Raw genomic sequence first — 22,924 nt, 5'->3', positions numbered from 1 at the left:
TTAGACATCTGAGAATTATCTCCACTGATCTGATTGTTAAGGACAGGCAACAAGGTAGAGCCGTTGGGAGCAGGTGCATCTGGAGTTCCTATTTGCCTCACCCCTGAGCCTCTGTCCTTGTCACCCGACTTGAGTCCTCCATTACTTTCCTGCCCCCAGCACCACCCTTGCTGCCCCTGGAGTCCACACCTGCCCCTGTAACAGAGCAGCTCCGATCCCTCCTTCATCACCAACTCAAGTTTATGTGGGCGCTCAGCACCTGACACTGTCCCTCCTGGTGTTCTCTCAAGCACTCCATGCATGTGCCTGCTCCTCCCCCTTCATTTGATCTGCTTCCCTGTGTGATCTCCCTTCCTCTTTCCCCTCTGCTTATCTAAATCTTACCATCCTTTGCAGTTCTCCTTGGATTCTTTTATCCCACCCTGAATACACTGAGAGAACCTTAGGCAAGTCACTTGACCTCCCTACGAAGAGACTAGTAGTTCCTGTCTGTTGCTGTTTTGCTTTGATCTTAGGAGTGCTGGATGATAAACACAAACACAGCTATCTTTTTGAGAGTCCCCTTCTTGAGGTAAGCAGTAAACCAGTAGAAAATGGCAGTCTTAATCATAATGATTGATGTTTGCTCTCCTTTTGAGGAATAAAAACAATATGCCCTCTACTTAGTAGGTAAATTTGGAATTTTTAAACACAGAACAAAATGGACAGTATCAGCTCCACAGATGATTGTTTGCATCATTAACACTGGAAAGGCCTGTAGATTTGTAGAAAAGCTTAAATGTGGCTCTTGCTTAGTGAATAATGCATGTTTTCTGTGGTTTTTTCCCCCTCTATTAGCTATTCAGTCGTTGGATTTATTGACAAAAATAAAGACACTTTGTTTCAAGATTTCAAGCGCCTCATGTATAACAGGTAGGATTGAAATTTTATTAACTATCTTTCCATCAAGCTCTCTGACATATATATTGCATAATACATATGCACATGATTACTTTTATGTGACAGTTTTAAGAGCTTCTGGCAAATTTTCTAGTTCTATTTGATCATATGAATGAAATAATATATTACTTGGTGATTATGGAATCTATAAATTTAGGGCAGGGCCCTGCTGCTGATATCATTTTCCTTGATTTCCCTGATCTGCCTCAGTTTTTCTGTTCACTACTACCATCCTTCTGGCACCCCTACCAGTGTCCCCAAAGTAGGCCAGTGGCAGATTCCCATGGTAATGCCTTTGCCTCCAACTAAGAGACCACTTTTAACATCTGGTGTCAGTGTTGACAGAATCTGAGTGGACAGAACCTTTTCACAATCCAAGAAAATGTGGAAAAGATGTGGTTAAGTAAAACCAGGCAAAGGATAGTAAGTTCAAACCCAGTAGGAATGCTTTGGAAAGAGGCCCATAAAGAAGACATTCTTAGCCAGTTTCTTCTTTGGGACTAGAGATACGTGTAGTCACTTATATACTAAATCTGCATAGTCCGTTGGTCGGGAGATCATCAAAAATGTGTTGCACACCTATGAGCCATACATTCTTCTATGCCCTGAAATCCAGCTGTGAAAAAATTTAGGCTATTGCCCCGCCCTCATGAACCTTCTACTCCAGTGGAGGTGACCACTTATGCAACAAAATAAGTAACTTTCTGGTGGTGACAAGTTGCCGTGAAGACAAATAAAGTAGGTAGGAGATTGAAGGTTATAGACAAGGAGGGTCAAGGGAGGCATTATTGAGAAGGGTGGTCAGAAAAGGCTTCTTTTTTTTTTTTTTTTTTAATGTTTATTTATTTTTGAGACAGAGAGAGACAGAGCATGAATGGGGGAGGGGCAGAGACAGAGGGAGACACAGAATCGGAAGCAGGCTCCAGGCTCTGAGCCATCAGCCCAGAGCCTGACGCGGGGCTCGAACCCACAAACCGTGAGATCGCTACCTGAGCTGAAGTCGGACGCTCAACCAACTGAGCCACCCAGGCGCCCCAGAAAAGGCTTCTTAAAAGAGGTGACTTTTGGGACACCTGGGTGGCTCAGTCAGTTAAGTGTCCATCTCTGGATTTTGGTTCAGGTCATGATCTCACGGTTCATGAGATTCGGCCCTGTGTTGGGTTCTCCACTGACAACACAGAACCTACTTGGGATTCTTTCTCTCCCTCTGTCTCTCTGCCCCTACCCCACTCGTGTGCTCGCTCTTTTGCTCTCTCTCTCTCTCTCTCTCTCTTTCCCTCTCTCTTTCAAATAAACATTAAAAAAAAAAAAAAGATGTGACTTTTGAGCAGAGACCTGAATGAAGTGAGGGAGTAAGCCATGAACACGTGGCGGAGGAGAGCATTCCAGGCAGAGAGCAGCCAGTGCCAAGGCACCAAGGTGGGAGTGAGCGTGGGTATCTTGAGAACAGGCTAGTGCTGCTAAAAGCAGAGTGAGAGGTGGGAAGAGTAATACAGAATGAATTTAAGGAGGTTGGCAGGGTGTGGATCAAGAAGAGTCTGTGAGCCAAGGTAAGGATGAAGTATGAAGAGAAGCCATTGGAATTCATGGTAGGGCGCATTTTATATTTTAAAGAACTCACTAGGGCTACTGTGTAAAACACATACTATAAAGGGCAAGAGAGTAGAAATGAAGAGACCAAATAGACTAGTAATCCAGATGGTAGTAAGAGAGGTGATGAAAAGTGGTCAGAGCAGGTGACACTTCGAAAGTGAGGCCAACAAGATACGCTGATGGATAGGATGTGTGGTGTGAGGGAGAAAAACAGAAATCTGAGACGGTGCCTGAGCACTGGGGGAGGGATGCTTGAGGAGGGGCCAGCTGGGTGGGGGAGACCCAGCGTGTTGTCCTGGACATGTTATAATGTTGGGCGCTGGGCTGGAAATGCCAAGCAGGCAATTGTAGGTCCGCATCTGGAACTCGGGGTAAAGGAGGAACTGGAGCTATAAATTCATGGTCCCTAGTCTGTTAACAGTATGTAAAGCTGTAAGACTAGACGAGATTAATGAGAGTAAGCACAGATAAATAGAAGAGGTCAAAAAGACTAATCCCTGAGACTCTCCAGCGTTCGGAGTCAAGCAAAAAACAAGGAACTAGCAAAGGAGACAGGGCTGCCAGTGCAGTAGGAGGAAAACCAGAAACCTGGTGTCACAGAGGCCAAGCCAAAAACAAAGTGATTTTCTAAAATATGCATGTATTTATTTTGAGAGAGAGAGCAGGGGAGGGGCAGAGAGAGAGAGAATCCCAAGCAGGCTCCACACCATCAACGCAGATCCCGACGCGGGGTTCGATCCGATGAACCGTGAGGCGATGACCTCACGTGAAAGCAGGAGCCAGATGCTCAACCGACTGAGCCTCCCAGGCACCCCCCCCCAAAAAAAATCATAAACTCTGTGAAATACCGTCAAAAAGGAAATGGTGTGAGGGCCGAGATTAACCATCGGATTTGCTGACATGAAGGTCAGGTGGGCCCTTGACAACACTGGTCTCAGTAGAGTCGTGAAAACAAATGTCTGGTTGAGGTGGGCTCCAGAGAATACGGACTATGAGATGTAGAGACGTTGCGTTTAAACGGTTCTTTCAAGAAGTTTTCCTATTAAATGGTATGTCTGTATGGATGTTGAAGCCACCAAGTGATGGAGCTGTCAGCACCAGAAGGTTACAGAGATGGGAATGCAAGAGGGGTCCGTGGAAAAGCTGGTCATGGGGAAAAGGGACTTTCAGAAAGGGGTTCCAATGCTTGAACTTTCAGGTAAGATGCACCCATTTTGAGGGACAAGTGATGGAGTCTGGCGTTGCTCCGTGGAGTAAACGGCCTCAGTCAGCCAGTGGCAATATCAGCATGTGTTGCCAGGGGAAGGCACCCAGGATATGTAGCAAGAGGCTACAGAAGGTGTCATTTATTGCCTTCATTGTTTTTTTGTTTTTGTTTTTTTATGTTTATTTTTCACAGAGACAGAGCATGAGCATGAGCATGGGCAGGGGAGGGGCAGAGAGAGAGAGGGAGACACAGAATCTGAAGCAGGCTCCAGGCTCTGAGCTGTCAGCACAGAGCCCGATGCGGGGCTCGAACTCACGAACCGTGAGATCATGGCCTGAGCCGAAGTCGGACGCTCCACTGACTGAGCCATCCAGGCGCCCCAGCCTTCATTACCTTCGTGAATTTTTTCTGGCCCACAGGTCCAGCTCAGTGAGAGGAGCTCCACCTCCTAGTGTTGGGCTCACGTAATCCCAAGCTCACAGGATTCGTGTAGAAACAAAGCTGCGTGTGGGTTTATTTCCAGTGAAAAATCCGACCGTGCCATGGAATATTTGCATTGGTATGACAGGCTGTCCTCCCCTATTGGAAAACCTGCTTGGAGAGTCAGATAGCAGTGAGAATCTAGTTTATTAACTGAAAGTGAAAACTATTACCCGTAGAATCCATAGTGCTTAGCTGCTTGTGTGTGTAAATGGAGAGGAAGGGAGCCGGCAGGTGGCACGTCAGGTGCACAGACTTCACTCTTGACTTCCTCACTTCTAAGCCATGTAACTTCTGTCTTATCTATTAAGCCTACTGGGTTTCTGGATAAATAAGGTTCCCTTTTAAGAAAAGGGTTCTTTTAGACGTTTGAAAACTATTTTATTATTACATTCATGACTTACCGGCCTGAAGAGTTCTTTCTCTTTAGAATGATTGTATGGATCGCTTTTGGTTCATTATATGTGAATTCAACTATTTAACAATAATCATAATAAACATCTTATTTCCTTCATTTCCAACCTTCTCTCCTCCCTCCATTTACCAAGTAATATGGGAATAATCTCTATGGCCAACAGTGAGTAAGGTGGAATTTGGGGCAGAAACGCATGGACTCGAAGTCTGCGATCTCCAGTCTTTGGGCTGCGTCAGAATTTTCAAAGCACACATGTTCTACTTTCTGGTAATTCTGTTCAGTAAGTGTTAGGGAGACACCCAGGCCTCCTCTGAACTAAGGGTTGAAAACCATTGCCTTAAATCCTCTCTGCTAAAGACTAGAATGGAAGATTTCAGGAGAAACGGTACGCCCTTATGCGGTCATTTTGATGGTCAGCGCTCACCGGGAAACTAGGGACAGGAGCAGGGAGGGGTGAAATGGGGACCCTGAGCCACACACAGATCATGGGGTTATTTTAGCGCCGCTCCGGTGGTAGTCAGCACCCCCCACTAGCAGCAGCAAGGGGTGGGAGTGCTGCTCTGTACAGGCCCGGTCAGTCTTCAGCTCTCCCTTTTTCCTCTCTGCTCTCTGGGCACTTATTCTGGCATCTCACACCTGTCATTTCAGACCTCTGTGCAGAAGTTTACTAGGTATTTGGGGAACCACCTCAGTTTTCTCAGTTTTACACCAGGGAAAGAACAGCGGGCAAAGCGATGGCAGTAGTAAACACAGCAGAGAATGTCCTTGCCGAGTCCTTTCTCTTCTCAGCCCCCAATTAAAAAAAAAAAAAAAAGATTTCTGACAAATAGCATCGTACGATGACAGGTGGTAGCTACTGGACGTGAGCGCTGCATGACATTTAGAGATGCGGAGTCACCGTTTGTACACCTGTAGCCGATGTAACGTCATGTGACAACTGTGCACAAATAGGAAGGAAGAAGGGAGGGAGGAAGGAGGAAAGGAAGGCAGGAAGAAAGAAGTTTCCAGGAAACAACAGTTTGAGTTCCAATTACTTTAAAATCAAAGACACCCAAAATGAAACAGGAAGCAAATCAGAGTTGAGACCACCATGCATGTTGTAAAAAAACATCTCCACAGAGCTAAATGATGATTTTTACATAATTTTTAGCATTTAAACTGGCCTGAAGTACACCATAGGAATTGGATGGCAACAGTCTTAGTGTCACATCAATAAAATATTGTAACTGCCAATAGATGAGTGTGCAAATTCAGCTGCAGTGAGGGATTTACTGGAAGGCAATGTAAACATGGTTCTTTTATATTCCTGTCTGCCTTGTTAGAAAGAGCTGGCTTTTTGTCGTGATATCTGTTCTGTGTGAGTGTTTCTTCCGATGAGAAGCTCCTTTCGTGCCCATGTTTTCTGCCATGCCACATTGAGCATCGTTTGTCACTAGTGGCTTGTCCTCCTCCTGCGGACCACCCAAATCTTTTGATTTTATGTATGTATTGTAAGAGCCATGTTAACCATTTGAGGGTCCTAGGTAATGATAATGTAGATGTCACTTTAAAGAAGTTTAAAGAATTTTTTTAAGTTTATTTATTTAAGTAATCTCTGTACCCAACCTGGAGCTTGACCTCACAACCCCGAGATCAAGAGTCACATGCTCCACAACTAAGCCAACCAGGTGCCCCAAGAATCTTGTTTTTTTTTTTTTAAGTTTATTTATTTATTTGGAGAGGGAGGGAGAGAGGGGCGGGGTGGGCAGAGAGAGGGAGAGAGCGAATCCCAAACAGGCTCTGCACTATCAGCAGAGCCCAACACAGGGCTTGAACCCACAAACCATGAGATCATGGCCTGAGCTGAAACCAAGAGTTGGATACTTAACCAGCTGAGCCACCCAGGTGCCCCAAGAATTTTTTAAATGTAGGATAGTTATGGACACATCTTCTCCATCTGTGATATGGTATCTGCCACTATGCTCTTTCAGCATAATTTTCTGGATGGAGTCTTTTTTCCAGGTAGGCTTTGTGACTCCAATCTGCACTCCACTCGTGGCTCCAGTCTGCAGTCCACTATGGCTCCAGGGTGCAGTCCACTCGTGGCTCCAGTCTGCAGTCCACTCGTGGCTCCAGTCTGCAGTCCACTCGTGGCTCCAGTCTGCAGTCCACTCGTGGCTCCAGTCTGCAGTCCACTCGTGGCTCCAGTCTGCAGTCCACTCGTGGCTCCAGTCTGCAGTCCACTCGTGGCTCCAGGGTGCAGTCCACTCGTGGCTCCAGTCTGCAGTCCACTCGTGGCTCCAGTCTGCAATCCACTATGGCTCCAGTTTGCAGTCCACTCGTGGCTCCAGTCTGCAGTCCACTCATGGCTCCAGTCTGCAGTCCACTCGTGGCTCCGGTCTGCAGTCCACTCGTGGCTCCAGTCTGCAGTCCGCTATGGCTCCAGTCTGCAGTCCACTCGTGGCTTCAGGGTGCAGTCCACTCGTGGCTCCAGTCTGCACTCCACTCGTGGCTCCAGTCTGCACTCCACTATGGCTCCAGTCTGCAGTCCACTCGTGCCTTCAGGGTGCAGTCCACTCGTGGCTCCAGTCTGCAGTCCACTCGTGGCTCCAGGGTGCAGTCCACTTGTGGCTCCAGGGTGCAGTCCACTCGTGGCTCCAGTCTACACTCCACTGTGGCTCCAGTCTGCACTCCACTGTGGCTCCAGTCTGTACTCCACGGTGGCTCCAGTCTGCAGTCCCCTTGTGGCTCCAGGGTGCAGCCCAGCAGGATTCCTTAGCAGTTTCTATTCAGCTTATTTGAATGTAACATTCTCATTGCTCTTTCTGCTTCTCAGTTCAAATCCCGTGCTGAAGAATATGTGGCCCGAAGGCAAACTGAGTATTACAGAGGTGACCAAGCGACCTCTGACAGCTGCCACCTTGTTTAAGAATTCGATGATCGCTTTAGTGGACAACCTTGCATCAAAGGTAATTATTTTCTTTTCTACGTATCCATTTTATCGCCACTTTTGATGGTGGTCAGCACCATTTGCTGTCATTGGTTCCCTCTTGATATATGTTATAGAGAACGTATGATTCGCTTTTTAGGTAATTATGATAAATTGCACTGAACCATATAGATATTTAAAGTGAATGTTGTAATTGAATTCTTATCCCTGTTTTGTTTCGTTTAACATGGCTGGCTGAAATAGTTGTATGCCAGATGAAATGCTTTTCGTTAAATTTGTGTTTTTTATGGTTGTTGACAAGGGGAAACTCTTAGTGAGATCTTTAAAAACTATACGTATATTACTAAAATTGTGTGCTTAGCAAAATGAGCTTCAGCCCTGTACTGAAGAGAGGGCTTGGCTTAAAAAATAAATAAATCTTGAATTAAACAGTAATATGCCAGGGGCACCTGGGTGGCTCCATCAGTTGAACGTCCTACTCTTGCTTTCAGCTCAGGCCAGTCTCCTCTCTCTCTGCCCCTACCCCACTCATGCTCTTTCTCTCCCAAAATAAATAAAGATTTTTAAAAAACAGTAATATGCCATCTGTATCTTGTGTCCATATACAAAATGACCAGATAGAGTTTCAAGAGGAAGGTTAGTATTTAAGTATTGTCCTTAAGCTGTTACAAAAGTTGAAATAAAATGTTGTATTACTGACCATTGTTTCTTCTTTTTATTGTTCTTTTCAGGTGTAGTACTGTTTGATAAGTTAAGTCTGTTTATTTCCCCCCATTAAAGAGCAGATTTCTAGCCCAAACTGCTCCTGTTGATAAGTTTGATAAATTAGGCAGCATTTTGGGGCTCATTATTTTTATTTATTTTTTTTTTTAATTTCCCTGTTCTGGTGCTTTTCATGTGTTTTTTATTCTTCATTATTATCTTTTTAAAAAAAAACAACTTCCTTCCTAAGAATTTAAATCTATGCTGTTTCTGGTTACTTCACTGTGGATAAATTAGGCAAATGCACAAGAACACATCTGTTTAGTAGCGTTCTATTCCATTTTGTCAGGTTTCTTCGGCCCCACATGACAACAAATAAGCACAATTTGTTGACTTGTAGAATCAAACCTCCAGAAAGGCAGGGCTGAGGATACTAGGACCGAAGACCAGAACACCATTAGAAGTGTTCCTGTTGTCCCTTAGCTTCTCTGTGCATGTCAGCTCCAACCTGCATCATCCTGCAAGAGGGATGGTGAACCTAGAAGGGAGGCGTGTGACCCAAGAAATGGAGAATACAGAATCTTATAAAACATGCTTATAGAATATGTTATAGTTTATAAAATACATTAGATGTATTTCATTAACCAGAAAAGAATCACCTTTATTTTCTAAAATTGGTATTTAAATGTGCATTTTTAAAAAACAAAAATTCCAGGGGCACCTGGGTGGCTCAGTTGGTTAAGTGTCTGACTCTTGATTTCAGTTCAGGTCATGATCTCGGGGTCGTGAGATCGAGCTCCATGCCCGGTGTGGAGCCTACTTAGGATTCTCTCTCTCCCCCTTCTCTCTGCCCCTCCCCTGATCGCATGCACACTCTCTTTCTAAATAAAAATTAAAATTCTAGAACCATCTATAATTTCTGTATCAGGAATTGCATTCAGCTGCTAATAAAAGAGAGATCCCCAAATGAGGGGCTCAAACAAGAGAGACATTTATTTCTCTCTCCTGTAAATAAGGTATAGAAGAAGGTATTCCAGGATGGGTATGGCACCCTTAAGATGGTTAGGGAGCTGGCTCCCTTCTGTCTTTCTGCTCAGCCACACTTGGCACTTGACGTCCATCCTCCTGGCCCCAGGTGGCAACTGGGGCCTCTGCCCTAAGAGACTTCCTGGGTGCCTCACACAGCATGCTCCTTCCATCTTGTTTGCTATGCCAAGTTTCCAGGGAAGCTGGGAAGTGCATTTTTATTCTGGTCAGCAGCTCACCTAGCTAGAAGTAAGGATTCTGCCTCAGAACAAAAGATGCTGGGTAGGAGGTAGGCAGCGAGCCTGGCAGTCTGTGCTATAGCTTCCCAGTCTGGGTGTTCGTGGAGGAGTGGGAATGAGGGAGAGAACAGGGACAAGAAGAGGAATAAAGACATCCTCTCAGCCCAATAGAAGGCAGGAAGGTGGGTGGGAAAGCAACAAAGGAAAACGTTACTTTTAGAAAACACAAAATAAATGTAATAATCGGTATTCACCATAAATGTAAATAGACTAAGAAGACTAGACAGATGGAGAATCCAGGTGTATGCTTGTCTAGGAGATACCGAAACAGAACAGTATGCAGAAAGATGAAAAAGAAAGAGGTGAGCAAGAATGCATCAAGCCCTTCCCCCCCAAAAAAATGATTAAAAACAACATTAATGTGAAAGAACATAGAATTTAAGACAAAAAGTAGTAATACAGATAAAGAGATCAATAACAATAAATAAAAACACCCAAGACAATAGAGTCATTTTGAGCTAGGTACCTACCAATATCCAATATAGCTGTGATTATCCATAAACTCCATAAAGCAAAAAAAGAACCTGAAAAAATTTTTGAAAGGAAAGTTGACAAGTTCACAATCCTTGTGGGAGATTTTAAACCAGCTGTACCAGAAACTGATATTTCAGGCGGACAAGTATGAAGGCAGAAGCGTTGAAAACCAAATTTAAACTTTAATGGATCAAAAGAACGCTGCACCCAGGGAATAGGAAATACATATCCCTTTCAAGTATACATAGAACATTTCCAAGAACTGACCACATACTAGATCACAAAGGAAGTTATAACCATTTAGATATAGTCTCCATCTATATAAAGGGCAGCCTTTATTTTTTTTTAATGTGCTTGGGAACTTGAGGGAAAAATGCTCTCCTATATAACTCACATATTGATGAGGAAATCACAATGGAAATTATAAAATACATGGACCTACATGATAAAGAATTTATCAAAATCTGTAGAATGCTGCTAAAGTGATCCACTTGTTATATCTTTATTAAAAAAACAAGATTGAAAGTAAATGAGTTAAGTTCACCTCTCCACTCAAGAAACCAGAAAAAGAATCCCAAAGAAAATCAAAGACAGAAGAGAATGACTTCTAAATAGCAAAAATTAAAATTAATAGGTCAAAAAAAATTAGTCAAATAGACAAACCTTTAATGAAACTGATAAAAAAGAAAAAGCAACATTATGAATGGAAAAAAAGGTATATTCATATAATACAGAGATTTTATAAGGCATAGAATATTGTGCACAACTCTATGCCAGTGAACTTGAAAAATTAATTTTCTAGAAAAATATGTTATCAAAATTAACTCAAGAAGACATGGAAAATCTGAATAAATTAGTAACCTTAACGACTCTGAATTACTAATCAGAAGTCTGCCTTCTCCCAGGTTTGCCAAGAACATGAAGCCCAGATGGTTTTACAGATACATTTTATAAATCCGCCAAGAAGCCAATAATTCCTATTATATATAAACTGTTTTGGAGGATAGGAAAAAGACCACTACCCAACTCATTTTATGAGATTAATATTCCCTTCATAGTAGGTTAATATGAGAAAATAAAATTAGATATCAGTTTCATCTAGAACCATGGGAAGATCTTAAAAATATATATGACTAATGCATTTGCTGGGAACATAGTGAAGAAAGCGCCTACTAAAATCAACTGAAAACAACTAAAATGTTAGGTAAAACATAAAAATCCACTTCTTGAATGCAGCCATGAACTAATAAGAAAGTAAGGAACATGCAGGCCACAGACTGAGTGAAGGCAGAAGTTAAGGAAAAAGAAGATGCTGTCTCTTTGGGGATTTGTTGAAGTAGGTAACTTTGGGCATAGGTGTTCAAGGCTGGGTCCTCAAGTGAAGCCCAGGGCCTGCCCAAAGTAGAGTGTCTAATAAGAGATTATACACAAACGTGCATGTGCACACACATGGGCAGGTCTCCAAAGGACTGCATCCTCAAAGGGATGCATATAAAGTGAACAAGAAATAATCCCTCATTATCTGAAAGGAAAACTGCCTATATTGGTCCATGGCCCTGAGCCAAAGCGGGAGTGAACACTTCTGGAGAATTTATCATTGTAAGCCAGTTTTCATGAGGTTTTCAATCCAGATTCACACTACCTGGATGGCCTAAAAAGTTTAAATCAACAGTTTAGTTTGAAAGGGTCATGGCCAGGGATCCCCAAGCATATGATAGAAGCAAACAGTTTTTTTCCTTCAAGAAACCACCTTCAAACCAGACCTTCAAGAATTTCCACAGATAAAGTTTTAAGGAAAATAAGGAGTTCACCACAAAGAATTACTACACACACGAACAAAGTACCAGGTGCAAGAGTCGGAGTCACGAAAACTTCTTAGAATGGAGTTATCAGAAACAATATAAGAATGTTTAGTATGTTTCAAGAAATCAAAGGCCTAAAAATATGAGAAAAAGCAAGTAACTAGGCAATTGATAGAAATTAAAATTAGCAACTCAAGGATAGGTTTAACATCAGTTTAGACAAAGCTGAAGAGAGAATAGAGGAATGAAAGAAAGAAGTGGAGAAATTATCCAGGATTCTACTTAGACCAAGAAATGAAGCAAAAAGAAACACTATTAAGAAACATGGAAGACAAAATGAAAAGGTCTAACGTGCATCTAATCAGTTACTCATGGAAAGGAGAGGATGGGCAGAGCAATATTGGAAGGTATATTGCTGAGAACTTCTACAGTGATGAAAGATAACACTCTCTTGGAGTCAGGAAGTCTGGTATATCCCAGGCTGGAACAGTTACAAGAAATCTGCATCTAAGCACATTGTGAAATCCCAGAACATCAAAGACTAAGAAAATGCCTTAAAAGCAGATCCACTTAAAAGAATAACAGGCTAAAAGAAAAGCACTGTAAACCAAAATTCTGTACAAAGAGAATGAATTCGTTTCAAGAACAAAGACACAATAAAGAATCTTTCTGAAAAAGAGGAGAGGGTTACAAGCACACTAAGCGATGTTCTAAAGGATATACATACATATCAGGACGGAGGAAGAGTATACAAAATGAAAGTCTGAAATGCAAAAAGAAGAGCAAAGAAATTGGTAAATAGGTGGGTGTGCATAAATAAACTAAAATAATATTGGATTAAAAATACAGATTAGAGTAGGGGTGCCTAGGAGGCTCAGTCGGTTAAGCGTCTGACTCTTGATTTTGGCTCAGGTCATGATCTCAGAGTTTGTGAGTTCAAGCCCCACATCGGGCTCTGTGCTGACAGCGCAGAACTCGCTTGGAATTCTCTCTCCCCCTCTGTTTTTCTGCCCCTCCCCTGCTTGCTCTTTCTCTCTCAAATAAAAATAAACTTTAACAAATACAGATGAGAATCCAATAGCACAATATATAAATTAGACACAATATATAAAGTATATAAATTAGAAGGATAAGGGATTAGAATTCAAGTGCTTAAAGTCATCGGTTATTCAGAAAAATAATAAAAACATTATTTAGCTTGTAATCCTAATAACACACAAATGCATATTAAATTCCCTCATGTAGTCATTAAAAGAATAGAAATGAGTTGAGGTCAGAATGAGAAGTAAGTAATCAGTTCTATAAAACATAGGAAAGAGGAGACTAAAGAACATAGAAAAGCCAGGATAAATTAAGATGGTAGAAATAAATCGAAATATAGTAGTGATTACATTGAATGTAAAAAAAAAAAGATACAAATGGTCAATTTGGTCAAAGAAAAAGAATCCAGAAAAATTAAACATTTAAGTTTAAAAGTTGTATCAGACAAATTCTGACAATCCAGGGTCACCCCAATCCAATTTCAGGATCTGGAGAGGGTCAGCAATGGACCAAATTGTTTTCCATTCACCTAGGACTCCCAGGGTTAGCCCTTTAGGATTGCAGACCAGTGTCCCTTGTCTATGGCTTTGGGTTCCAACCTGCAGCCTCCTGGCCCCACAAGGCCGTCAGAAGCTGTGGTAGTCTCGTGGCTGTCCAGATGAAAACTGCCCTGAAGTCCGGCCCCACCGCTTTCCATTGTAGTCTTACTCTCATCTTGGTTATCTTATTAGCTCTCTGATGCATTTGAGAAGATTCCCCCCCTTCCCATATCTGTCTAGCGCTTTTCCTAATGACTTCATCAGAAAGGTTGTAGCATTGCTTGGTCCTCCACCACCAGAAGTGGAAGTCCTGACCCCTCACTTTGTCTCAGAATCTACACAATGTATTCAATGCATGCCTTGTCTCCCCACCTGGATTATAAGTCTTTTAAACATAGGGAGTGAGTTCTACTAATTTTATATATCTCTTGATATCTCGTGAGGTGCACCCTAAACAGATGGTCAGTAAATTATTAAATGAACTTGAATTTGCCCGTGACTCTGTTTGGCAGTGTTCAAAGCAAGTTAGATAGGCAGATGTCTAACTACAGTGCCTTCTGGCTAATACATAGACCGATCAATGTGCCTTCACAAATAATGTTTTTTACATAAAATAGAGGGAGAAACAGGCTAAAACATGCCAGAGAATGAGATCAGTATTAACTCTTTCAGTTTAATCTTTATAAGACTTTTGAATTTGTCAAATTTAGAGTTTCTTAGGCTGAGTCAGTCTGGATATTTATAAACGAGAGAGGAGGCGGCATTTATAAATTGAGATAGAATGCTGATTAAATATAGAGAGAGTATTTCCAGTAGATTCCTTAACTGAAGATTTTATATCACTGAACAGGATGGATAGGATTCCCCCCACCCCTTAATTGGTCATTAGTGTCTGAGCTAGTGTTAACTTCCTGTGCATTATCAGTACTGGTAAAATTCCATTTAACTGGTTTTTGTTTAGTGAAGTTACTTATACTACTCCAGTAATACCTTATACGAAGATTGCTTTGCCCACATAATTATAAATTATCGAGTTCAGAATATTTCTAAATTCACACTGTAATTTTCTTTTTGACCCAGAGGTCACCTAGAATTATGTTTCTTAATTCCCAGACGTATACGATTTTTCTAATTATCCTTTGCTCTTGATTTCCAGCTTAGTATCATTTGGTCAGGGGATATATACTCTGTGTGATTTCAATCCTTAGAAATTTGTTAAATGTTCTTTATGTATGTATTTTGTTTATATAAAGAGAAATAAGTTGTGTTATACTCTGAACACATCCACTAGATCAAGATTGCTAATTATATTGTTGTCCAGTTCTTACCGAGCTCTTAGTTTTGTCAGTGCCGAAAATGCCAAAATCTGTGATTCTGAATTTGTCTCTTCCTCGTTGTATCTTCTGTTTTTGCCTTAGATATTTTAAGACTTTATTTAAGCTTGTTCAAGTTAGAACTATTATTTCTTCCTAGTGTTTAAGTTATTTATCATTATGAAATGCCTATTTCTGTATCACTTTTTGCCTTTGCATGAATAAAACAATTACACCACCTTCTCTCTTGGCCAGGTTTGCTGGTGTATCTTTTCCCACCCTTTTACTTTAACGTTTCTGTAACCCTGTGTTTCAAGTATGTGTCTTGTAAGTAGCTTATAGTAAGGTTTGTTTTTTTATGCAATCTGACAATCTTTGCCTTTTGAATATGTCATTACTCTACATGACTTTTAATGTAGTTTCTATGTGTGGCATTTAAATGGACTATCTCGTTAGTGCTTTCTGTTTGATGCTTTTGTATTTCTTTCTCTTTCCTTTTTTTCTTTTAGATTGGTGATTGTGGGCAAAGAGTAAACAAAATTCTGTTCCTTCTGCTTCACAACTAAACCTCAGTCAAATTTCTAGGTCTGTTCCCCTGTTAACCCAGTAAGGTGTATCTCGACAGTATTACTATGCAACATTTCTTATGACTTAAAAATTACCCCTTTTTGCAAATTGCATCTCTACTGAGAGAATAACAAATGTCTGGTGGAGATGATTTATGTGGGCTTCCCTGACTGTGGTGACTCCTGTATTAAGCATGTCCCTTTTAAGAACCCTGGAAGCTATGTCTTCAGACCTACATTAAGGGATATTAGATACTATGGGGCATGAGGCTTTTAAACCAAGGGTACTTTCCATGCCTGCCCCATGTGGGTCTTATCTCTTTGTCCTTAAGCTGTCACCTGACTGCTGTGTGGACTGCTGCAAGGACTGTGACACTTCTGTTGGCAAGCCATGTTTTTGTCCTGAGTAGACTCATGCCACATGTGCCCATGAGTCCTTTAGTCAGAATATTTAGTTAAACCTCAGAAGGCACCCTTTCCTCACCCTCTGACCCCTGCCACTCAGTGTTGTGATTATTCTTTATTATTCTGGAAGATTTATATCATAATATTGTTTTGGTGGTTATTTGAGTGATTATAATCCCATTCTTGAATATAAAAAATCTAATACTATTTGGTACTTTTACCTCCTTCCTAGACAATGCAAGGTCCATAAAACATTTTAATTCCATTTGCCTTCCTCTCAACTTCTATGCTATTTTGGTCACGTATTATAAGTGTACGTGCATGTGTGCGTGTGCACACATGCGCACGCGTGTGGCCAGCAAGATGACATCATCATCGTTGTTACTACATATAGTCAGTATCTGTTTAGATTTATCCATTTATCACTTCTTTTTTCCTTTCTGTACCGTTGACCTTCATCTGGGACCATTTTTCTTATGCTTGAATTTTATCCTGTTATATTTGAAGTCTGTGGTTGACAGAGTCTCTGCTTTTGTTTACCTGAAAATATTGTATACTGTTTTCGTTTGGGAAGAATATTATTGCTGGGTGCAAAATTCTATGTTGGCAATTTTTTCAGCACTTCAGAGATAACACTCCTTTGTCTTCTGGATCCCATGGTTTCTTGTAAGAAGTCAGCTGTCAGTCTGTTTGTTGCTCCTTGAGGTAATGGATCTTTTCTCCTCTGGCTGCTCTTCCTGGGTAGTCAGAAGTTTTACTACGACTTTCTGAGTGTAGTGTTGTTGTTTTGTTTTGTTTTTTATCCTCACAATTCATAGGACTTCTTCAATTTGTCTTAGTTGGGTTTTCATCAGTTTTGCAAAACTCTCGGCTATTGGCTCTTCAAATACTGCTTCTCCCCTTCTGTCTCCTCTCCTTCAGGATTTGAGTTATTTGGACCATCTCACCATAGCTACTATGCCTCTTAACCTCTCTCCTTTTGTTTCCATCTTTTCGTCTCTCTATGCTTCATTCTGGGGAATTTCTTCTCACCCACCTTCAGCTGTTCATAATCTTCCTGTCTACTGATCTACTGACTTCTCAGTTTCCATCATTGTATTTTTCAGTCCTGTGTTTTTAATTTGATTCAGTTCATTTTTTACATACATAGTTTCTGATTCTCTAAAAATTCTCGGTATTGTCTTTTGTCATCTCAAGCATGGTAAGCATAGTTATTGTATTCTTGCTATTAACTCCAATATGTGGATCCCCGCAGGTCTGTTTGTTTTGTATGCTGTTTTGCTGTTTCTAATTCTTGTTATCATGGTTCCTTATGTGTCTGGGTAATTTCTATTTTGCTCCCAACATAATATTGGCAAAATTGTTTATAAAAATAACTGGAGACCTAATTTTATGTAATCTTTCTCCAGGAAAGATTTACCTTGGCTCCTTTTAGGCAACCAAGAGCTATGCTATTTCAAGTCCCTGTGAGGGACTGCCTGCTTCTGACTCACCCTCATTGCTAGTGGCAGCCTTTTCAGATCCCAGCCCAAATTGAGAGGGGTTTACCCATGACCTCCTCCTTTTCAGGCCCTGCTCTCTGATCTCTGTCCTGCCAGCCCCCTGAGGCTGTCAAAACCTCTACCCAGATCCCATCTGCTTCCTCTGAAGTTGGCAAATTCCCCCAGGAAAAAGGACTTCTCAGACCTGGAAACTTCCACTGTCCTGCTAGATTCTGGTCCCCATAATTGTCCACTGTCTTTAAGCAAAATTTTTAAAATATTTGAATTGCCGATTCTAGATGTCTGCAGCATGGGTGTTGGTTTAAACTAGTCCGTCATTACTGAAGTGGAAGCCCTAATATCCTCTTTTTATAAATTAGATAATTAGGTCCAGAGAGGCTATCATAGTTAGTTAAGAGCAGAGACAGTGAATGCCCAAGTGTCCTGATTCTGTGTGATGCTTATTCTCTTTTTTAAAATAAATACAGCTTGCTTGCTTATTTATTTATTTATTTATTTATTTAGATGCATTTATTTAAATTTTAGCTAATATACAGTGTGATATTGGTTTCAAGAGTAGAATTCAGTGATTCATCACTTACATACAACACTCAGTGTTTATCATAACAAGTTCCCTCCTTAATACCCATCACCCATCTAGCCCCTCCCTCGCTCACCTCCCTCCATCAACCCTCAGTTTGTTCTTTATTGTTAAGAGTCTCTTGTGGTTTGTTTCTCTCTCTTTTCTTCCCCACCTCTTCCCATATGTTCATCTGTTTTGTTTCTTAAATTCCACATATGAGTGAAATCATATAGGATTTGTCTTTCTCTGGCTGACTTATTTCAGCTAGCATAATGCTATTCTAGTTCCACCCACGTCATTGCAAATGGTAAGATTTCGTTCTTTTTGATGTCTGAGTAATATTCCATTGTGTATATATACCACATCTTCTTTATCCATTCATCAGTTGATGGCCATTTGGGCTCTCTCCATAATTTGGCTATCGTTGATAATGCTGCTATAAACATTAGGGTGCATGTGCCCCTTTGAATCTGTATTTTTGTATCCTTTGGGTAAGTACCTAATAGTGTAATTGCTGGATCATAGGATAGTTCCATTTTTAGTTTACTGAGGAGCCTCCATACTGTTTTCCAGAGTGGCTGCACCAGTCTGCATTCCCACCAGCAGTGCAAGAGGGTTCCCCTTTCTCCATATGTGATGCTTATCCTGTTACACCACTGCCAAAGTGTACAGATAGATTTAGTAGCATTTTGATATTTGCTGTGCTAGTGACACTCTCTTAGTTTATTCATCAAGCAGTAAAAGCCCTGTAGCCCTCACATAAATAGGACCCCCACCCTCCCTTCCCCATCCCATTAAGGTTGTTTTAAATTTACTTAAACTTTTAAAAAGTGAGCCACACTGGGGCAGCTGGATGGCTCAGTCGGTTAAGCGTCCGACTTTGGCTCAGGTCATGATCCCACGGTTCATGAGTTCCAAGCCCCATGTCAGGCTCTGTGCTGACAGCTCAGAGCCTGGAGCCGGCTTAAGATTCTTAAGATTCTGTGTCTCCCTCTCTCTGCCCCAAACCCCAATCATGCTCTGTCTCTCCTACCCTTTTGCTCTCAAAAATAAATAAGCGTTAAAAAAAAAAAAAAAAAAAAAAAGATTTTAAAAGGGAGCTGCAGTCTTTCTCTATAAATCTTCCATTACAGATTCAGTGAACGTTTTGTCACTCATCACTATTTGTAAGATTCTGCTTGTACTTTATAACAATATCGATCCTTTGCTTAATACCTAAGCCAAGGATTGGTGTTCCAGAATAGGGAAGAAGTATCAGTTGTCTGTTAATTCATAACAAACCGCCCTCAAATCTAGTGCCCCGAACAACAGTTTATTGTGTCTCATGATCTGGGGGCTCACTAGCCAGTCCTGCTGGGCTCACCAGGTGGCTGTGGTCAGCTGAGGTTACATGGTCTAAAGTGGCTCACTCACATGCTGGGTGACTGGGATACCTTGGCCTCTTTCTTCATCTAGTTTTTAGTCCTGGATTTCTTCACATGATGGAAGAAGTGTTCCAAAAGTTCAAAGCCTCTCAAGGATGAGTCTCCACAAATAACCCAGTATCACTTCTGCCATATTCTGTTGGGTAAGACACATCACAAGGGCAGCCCAGATCCCAGGAGTGGGGTGGAAAATTCACTTCTCATTGGGAGGTACAGCAAAAAGCTATTTGTTTTTTAAATCTGCCACAGATGTGATGAAAAGAGGCAGGTATGCTAGGCAGAATAATGGGCTCTGCCTTTCAGCTCCAGGTCTCTGTGACCCCAACAGAGTGTCCTACAATTCAGTTCAATCCTGACACTAACTACCCAGAACAGCCAGATGAAGAGATACACAGAGCAACAAGGTCTGGAGGGTCTGGGCATCCGGAGAGCAAGAGCCTCTGCCCCTGTGGAGATAGGGTCCATCACCCTCCCCATGGGATGATATGTTCGCCAACCAGAAAGCTCCTTGGAGCCTCGGTGTCTGAGTTTTTTTTAAATCGGGGTTTTATGACCTAAGCATGACTGGTGAAATCTTGAGTCTGTGATTGGACTCAACCTGCAGCCTTCCTCCCCTCCCTGGAGGTCAGGCTGCTGAAAGTCCCATCCCTCTAATCCTGTGGAGGGTTTTTGTGATGACTACACTCCACCCCCACCCCCACCCCCACCCCCACCCCCCCACCCCCGCCCTTGTCCTGGAGCTGTCTGGGAACTGGGTCTGAGTTGTTTCATTAGCATAACAAAGATACTCCTACCACTGAGGAAATTCCAAGGGTTTTAGAAGTTCTGTGGTAGAAACCTGGGACAAAGTCCAGAGAGGCGGGGGTGGGGGGTTGAGATTTTATTAGAGCCCCCCAAGGTTGTCCATGCCTGACTCCCCAGAACATGTAAGTATGTTATGTTGCATGACAAGGTGGAATGAAGGTTGCAGATGGAGTAAAGACTGCTGATTTTCGACCTCAAAATAAAGACATTCTCCTGCATTATCCAAGTAGGCACTATGTAAATTTAAGAGTCCTTCAAAGGAAAAGAAGGATGCAGAAGAGTCAGAACCAGGGAGATGGTATATCATTCAAAAGACTCAACAGGCTGTTCATTACTGGCTTTCAAGATGGAAGGAAGCCATAAGCCAAGAAATGTGGGCAGCCTCTAGAAGCTGGAAAAGATAAGAAAGTGGGTTCTCTCTAAGAGTCTCTAGAAAATAAGAGCCCTGCTGACACCAGGATTTTTAGCCCAGCGAGAACCATCTTAGACTGCTGACCTCCAGAACTGTACGAGAATAAATTTGTGTTGTTTTAAGCCACTAAATTTGTGGTGCTGTCGAAAAGCGACCTCCGTGTTTCGGAGCCGAAGTATAACTCGAAGACAGAGTTTGGGATAAAGGGGAATGACAGCTTTATTGCGCAGCAGGCCAGGGCCTTCAAAAACTGCAAGCCCTCCCGGAGGAAGGGGCTGGGGCATTTTATAGGGACACACAGGATCTAGCCTGTTCTGACAGCAGTTGTGTAGGTGATACCAGCCCCCTTCCTCGTGTCTTTAGGCTGGTACCAGGTTCCTGGAGCAAAAGGCTTAAGAAGGGAGGAGGGAGGTTTGTGGAAGAGACGAAGAAGGTTCCTTTAAGATCCAACCTCACTGGAGCGTTAGTGCAGCCGTTTTGATTTTTGTTCAACTTTGTGCTTTTAAGCAGTCTCCGTGGTAATCTGCAGCAGCAGCAATAGAAAACCAATACAGTAGGGCCTAGAAGAAGGAAGAAAGTGGCATTCTTTTTTCATCATGGAAAGTAGCATGATAAGTCTATACTTGGAGCTTCCTGTGTAGATGTTGAAAACTCACTCCGTTCAGAATGCAAGTAACTTCACATTCTTCAAATCTCTCCTACTTCTTAAATTATTTACTACTACTTTTTACCTCCAGCCCACAGTGGAGCTCAAAATTGCCTAATTATCTACAGAAGACTCTATCTCTTAATTAAAGTGCATCTGTGTGTCTGCTAGGTAATAGATCAGAGAAGGGAACGTAACTCTTTACTCTGCAAGTAGGATACATTTGACCTCCTTGATTCATCCAGTGATAATTTGTTACCTTCAGCAGACCAGGATCTATGCCAGCACAGTTTTATACTTAAAAGGAGTTATGATCTGATGCATGGTACAAAACTTAATTGGCCCAAAGGGAGGGATTTCTTGCTAGGCTCTTTCTTAGAGTCCCTGACACCTACAGGAGGTTTTGCAACTTCTCTCCTTATAAATTTTAATCTCGTTTTCAAAAGCACAAACTGCTGTGATGATGTCAGTGGTGGTGATGATGGTGGCTGACACTATGGAGCACTTGCCATGTGCCAGGGCTGTGCTTACGTTGCACATTCTTCATGGCAGTTCATCTTTAGCACGGCTCCTGCCTCTTTCTATTAAATTACTCTTTCTGGTACTTTTTAACCTTCTTTCTGTCAAGACACATAAACTCAATGTTTACATGTCTCAACTGTTTACCCCTTAGTTTTATCCCCTTTCTACAATTCCTGATGATTCCTAGAATATAATAAAGCAAAATTTTAGCTAAATACACAAGAACTTCCAGTCTTGAAGGAGAAGGAAGAATAACTGTTCCCAAGTTTATGTCTGAAAAATTGGAGGCACTGAGCTTAATTTGACACAATTAACACTAATTACACATTAGCATCCTTCGTTTGGGATTTTTCTCCAGTGAAACTTACCATTTGCTGATTTATTTCTTTAGGAGCCTTATTATGTACGTTGCATCAAACCCAATGACAAGAAATCCCCACAGATATTTGACGATGAGCGCTGTCGCCACCAAGTAGAGTATCTTGGACTACTGGAAAATGTGAGGGTGCGGCGGGCGGGGTTTGCCTTCCGCCAGACCTACGAGAAGTTTCTTCACAGGTGAGAATGGACTAAACAAAGAACCTGGCAGACCCTGAGAACTCCGGAGTGCTCCCCGTGTGTGACGCTTCGTCAGCACGTGTCAGATAGTCTAAATATCTGTTGAAAGAGGAAGAGTTGAGGGAAGCGCAAATATGAAAGACTTTCTCAGAGTCAGCAGGAGACTCTCCCTGAGTCTGCGGTTTATGGGCCGTGAGAAAAGATTCATTCTTTGGGGAGAAGATGTGGGCCGTATAGCATGGGAGGAAGATCATGGACTCGGAGGCACATCTGGGTTGGAATCCAGGGTATGCCACTCATTTGCTGTGTGATCTTAGGCCAGAAATTTAATGTCCGACTCTGTTTCTGCATCTATAAAATGAGTATAATAATACTACCTCGTTAAATTAGCCTAAGTAAAAAAGCTAGGTGCCTGGCACATAATGGATGCTCCATTAATGCTGCTTTGTCATTACCAGTATTGGTAATTATCATAACAACAAAATATTAAGCAGTTAATTACGAAGACCTTGAAATTAGTCTACCTGGTTTGAATCCTGGCCTTGCTATTTCTTAGCTTTTTGACCTTGGGCAAATCACCTAATCTTTTCAATGCCTCTGTTTCCTCATATATAAAATGGGGGTAATAATAGTAACTACTTTTTAGGGTTTCTGGAGCGTTAAATAAGATTATATCTATACCCATATCCATATCCATATCTATATATCTATATCTATAAAGCACTTAGAATAGAACCTGGCATGGGCGCCTGGGTGGCTCAGTC

General features: G+C 41.8%; 1 protein-coding gene across 3 annotated transcripts in view; it reads left to right on the top strand.

The window, feature by feature from the left end:
- MYO1D (myosin ID) overlaps positions 1–22,924 on the top strand; it is a 362,982-nt gene that overhangs the window by 129,789 nt on the left and 210,269 nt on the right. For all 3 annotated transcript variants that reach the window (XM_060647779.3, XM_078437479.2, XM_060647780.3), the window contains exons 13-15: positions 838–912; positions 7,450–7,582; positions 21,994–22,160. In XM_060647779.3, coding sequence (XP_060503762.3) covers positions 838–912; positions 7,450–7,582; positions 21,994–22,160 — 375 coding nt within the window. The remainder of the gene's footprint in view (positions 1–837; positions 913–7,449; positions 7,583–21,993; positions 22,161–22,924) is intronic.

The sequence above is a fragment of the Panthera onca genome, chromosome E1, assembly GCF_046562875.1.
Source record: "Panthera onca isolate mPanOnc1 chromosome E1, mPanOnc1 haplotype 2, whole genome shotgun sequence".
Classification (NCBI taxonomy): domain Eukaryota; kingdom Metazoa; phylum Chordata; class Mammalia; order Carnivora; family Felidae; genus Panthera; species Panthera onca.
Note: the sequence above shows the minus strand (reverse complement) of the source record. Positions and strands in the feature narration are given on the sequence as shown.